This window comes from Centruroides sculpturatus, unplaced genomic scaffold (genome assembly GCF_000671375.1).
Source record: "Centruroides sculpturatus isolate CEXI.00-Female unplaced genomic scaffold, Cexi_2.0 scaffold168, whole genome shotgun sequence".
NCBI lineage: Eukaryota > Metazoa > Arthropoda > Arachnida > Scorpiones > Buthidae > Centruroides > Centruroides sculpturatus.
The window spans coordinates 611,703-615,693 of NW_019384519.1; the positions used below are offsets into that span (position 1 = coordinate 611,703).

At 30.8% G+C, this 3,991-nt stretch overlaps 1 protein-coding gene across 1 annotated transcript; it reads left to right on the forward strand.

Moving 5' to 3' along the window:
- The first annotated feature begins 2,483 nt into the window (after window positions 1-2,483).
- On the forward strand, window positions 2,484-3,897 carry LOC111622689. The gene is made up of 8 exons (XM_023365113.1): window positions 2,484-2,538; window positions 2,617-2,828; window positions 2,895-2,933; window positions 3,003-3,032; window positions 3,442-3,474; window positions 3,564-3,629; window positions 3,708-3,781; window positions 3,869-3,897. Exons 1-7 carry the CDS (start codon window positions 2,490-2,492, stop codon window positions 3,774-3,776), a joined length of 498 nt encoding a protein of 165 aa, XP_023220881.1. The 5' UTR covers window positions 2,484-2,489; the 3' UTR covers window positions 3,777-3,781; window positions 3,869-3,897.
- The last annotated feature ends 94 nt before the right edge of the window (window positions 3,898-3,991 follow it).

Below are 3,991 nucleotides of genomic sequence, written 5' to 3' on the forward strand. Positions count from 1 at the left end.
ATATTATTTACTTTTTATTAGGATAGTTCTTAGTAGAGACTTTATTTATTGCCAGAAGTTCCTCTTTTAATCAGTGTATTCCAAATCTGTTAATGATAGTTTGATAAATATTAAAGAAGAAACATGATTTACAATCAATTTAACCGAAACTCAAGCAACCGTCAAAATATCGAAGAAATAATACTTTAAATAAAATTAAAATAAAATCAATTACTGGCAGAAATGTAAGTTTAAACTTGGCTCACACTCCCACTCCCTTCAATTCATCGTGTGTAAATATACCGGCCGGTTGGGATCTATTATTATTATTTAAATTTTGTGTTCCTACCCAACCCGAAGTTTGTCTTTATTTTGTCTTAATTTACTGTTAATTATCGTAATTCAATATTAATTGTGTGTTCCTGAACGATTCGTTCTCTCAAGCAATTGTATGCTTAAGGATACTCATGACAATTACAACGAGAAAAAAGGGCAATCAAGTACAAATATAATGTCTTAACACAAGGACAAATAATAATACTACCTCGCTACCATTACTTAAATACGTTTCTTCAGTCACTTATTTTTTACAAATTTCTTTCATTTTCTCGTGTTCTGAATTAAAAAGTAATAATAATAANCACTTTTAGCTTTTATTTGCATTTACAAGACATGCTATACAGAGACATTAGCGATGCAGGAATGTGAAACCTGAATTCAGAGCCGTAACAATGCATTGGCAACGGGACAAGTGCCAAGGACACGAGGCGTAATGAGCCTTAAGCGTCCTTCACATTTATGCTCCATTGACTAAAAAATTAATGCATTGCCAAGGGCGCCAAAAACACTGCCACTCTCTGCCTGACTCTTCCTGAAGATGATGAACCGTGAGTCAACGGTTGATCGTAATTGAACTTCTGAGATGCTTCTCGTGTACAGTGTGATACTATCAACATTTTTCGAAGTTGCTAAATTTTCTCCAAATTTTCAAGTGTCCTCGATAACTCCACAAACAAAAATCATAGGGACTAAGATCCGGAAAGCGAGGTAGTCAGACAGTTGGGACTGTATGACTGATCATTCTGTTCTCGATGAAATGTTGCAGAAACTGCTGCACATAGCGCCCAGATGTATAGAGATGCTCCATGTTTTGAGTGAAGATGCTGCATTGTTGCTGTTGCAGTTGGGGTACAATGAAATTCGATATACGATGTATTCAGCCTCTCTCGGAATGTCTAGGCCGTCCAAGTGCATGTCACAGATCCATTAAGACTAGCTTCTCCGAAGAGGAAAAATGGTCCAGGGATGAATGTGTTATAAATCTACGCAAGACTGTAACTTTAAGCTAATGCAATTAGAGGTTTTCCGTGGCCCAAATGTAACAGTTACGGGAGTACACTGCTCCAACGATGTGAAAATGTCACTTCCGTGACCATAGCATATCCACTTTCATTTTTACAAGTACTGTAATATCAATGGAAAGATCAGTCAGTTTCTCCTCGGTAGCGAGCAACTGTTGGTTTTGACTGTTGGTAAAAAGCTGGTTAAGATTTTACGAATAACAATGCATTCTCTCAGTATCTCTACACTGTGCCTTAGGCTATATCCAATTCCCGTGAAACTGCACGAACACTACAGAGCGTATAACATTGTTTAACGACAGCTATGGTAACATCTTCTACGACTTGTGAACTGATAGGTTTGAGAGATCGACTGAGATTGGACTCTCAGACGTCCAGGTTTCTTGAATTGAGCGATCATTCTCCTGAGAGATCGCGAAGTCAATGGTTCTAGACAAATTTTTACGACAGTAAGATTCTCGAAGTGCAGCCGCGGCTTTGCTGTTGTTTTTCATAAAACAATTTTTCAAAATTGCGCGTTTCGGCAAGGCGATGGCCATAATATCTAATAAGAATGACATTCAACAGTTAAGGCCACTTTTATACCAAAAATTGGCTGCAATAGGTGTGTTTATGCAAACAAAACTCTTTTTTTTTGTTTCTTACCGCCTCAAAATTACCTTAGTGGTGAGTTTTGGTACTAATTGTATTACGAAATGTCTTTTGCACGTCTCGAAATGTCATCATACAGAGTTGGTTGCATTTGGACTGCTAAAAATCTTTCTAAACAGCTTTGGATATAGTATTTTAATTACGATTAGCCTCTATATATTGTATATAATTTAGTTTAACTTAATAGAAACAGAGAATGAATGATTCTCTCTATCTTATATACTTTTATACAATTCATTTCTATTTATTAATTTTTACTGAATTAAGTACTTTAATTATAAGGAATTTATTTAAATATATATGCAATAATCGAAATAAATTTATTTCTTAATTTAATAGAATTATTTAAAAAATACCTCTACGATCGGTTGTATTATTATTATTTGATTAACAATTGACGTAAAAATTCGTATTTAACTATCACATGACAAACGGGATAACATTATTTACATTAGAACTGCTGCTCTTCTTTTGCATTCTGTTTTGTGATATTCAATCATGTTACAAGCGATTTATATTATTTATATTTTTCTTTCGCTGAGTTTTGGTTAGCCGGGTTTGTTTTATGTTTATATACAGTATAATTATTTATTAATTTAATTTTATTATGATCTAATTTTTGTAGCTGAAAACGAGGAACAAGTACCTCCGACTCCTGACTCTTCAAAGGAAAGCAGTGTTAAAGATGAATCTGTAACTACTACTGCTATGCAAATCGAGTCAACTACTGATTTAAATACTGCTTTAACTACTGATGCGAGTGCTGCTTCAACTACTGAAAGTTCTTTATCAGAAGTGAGCAATAATGATGAATGCAATATAACATCACAGTTTAATGTGAGTGATTTTGAACTATGTAGAATGTAAATAACTTAAAATTTAAAAACGTTTTTTAAATTTTAGGTAATTTTTAGTAAATATTTTAATGAAACTTCTGAAAATGTAAGTTTACTAAATTATTTTAAAGAGTTAAATTTTAAAATATTAAACTAATATATTTTTATATTTGAGGAAAATAAAACATTCAAGGATCTTAGACAGGTTGGTTCAACTGTAAATAAACTGTAAATAAAAATTTATGTATAGGACTACAGTAGAGCGTCGTTTATCCGAAGGTCGGTTATCCGAAAGAATTCCAGTCGGCCTAAAGTATAATTTTTATTTGTTTTTATATTTTCCAATGTATTTATTTCGTTTGTAAAACATAAATAAATCATTTTTAACGATACAATAGCCACGATTATTATTTTAAAAGTTTACATTAGGCTTAACATCGACGAAAATTCAACGCGAAGCGACACGCAACGGAAAAAAATTTCAACACGGGATAGGTTATATTTTTTCGTACATAATCGGTTATCCGAACAACCCCAGTCCCCCAATTGATTCGGATAAACGACGCTCTACTGTATATATTTTGTTGAGTGATAATTTTATTTTATTTTTACAGATTATTAAACAAAAAGTGAGAGAAGTAAAACAGGTAGAAATTGTTTATATCATTTATAAAATGATATATATTTTTTGTGATATTTTAGTAATTAATTTGAATATTTATAAACAAATAATTAGGAATTTAGGCAAGCAAAACAGTCTTGTATAGAACACTGTAAAGCAAATTATTCAAAAAATAATGAGGTAATATTATATTAAGACATTTTAATAAATAATTGTTAATAATTATTAAATATTAAATAAAAACAAATAAAACTTTAGGAAAATTGCAAAAAGGGAAAAAAAAAGAAAAGATGTATAGATACATGCAAGGAAATTAAGATGACATAATAAATGTAAGTATTGTTATTTAATAAATAATTATAAAATAATAATTATTATAGTGTTTTTTTAATATTAATAAATAAATTAATTTTTTTCAGAGTAATTTTGAATTTTTGTTGACTGACTGAAATAATAAAAATGGTAAAATGATTAAAGATTTCAACTTCTTTAAATAAATAAGTATTGTGATAATACATAAAATTTCTAGAAATAAAATTAAT

Excerpts from the sequence above, each read along its gene's own strand:
- LOC111622689 (XM_023365113.1), top strand. The coding sequence starts at position 2,490 with ATGTTACAAGCGATTTATATTATTTATATTTTTCTTTCGCTGAGTTTT. Across the intron at positions 2,539-2,616 it reads TTTTCTTTCGCTGAGTTTTG|CTGAAAACGAGGAACAAGTA; the intron begins GTTAGCCGGGTT and ends TAATTTTTGTAG. Across the intron at positions 2,829-2,894 it reads ATATAACATCACAGTTTAAT|GTAATTTTTAGTAAATATTT; the intron begins GTGAGTGATTTT and ends TTTAAATTTTAG.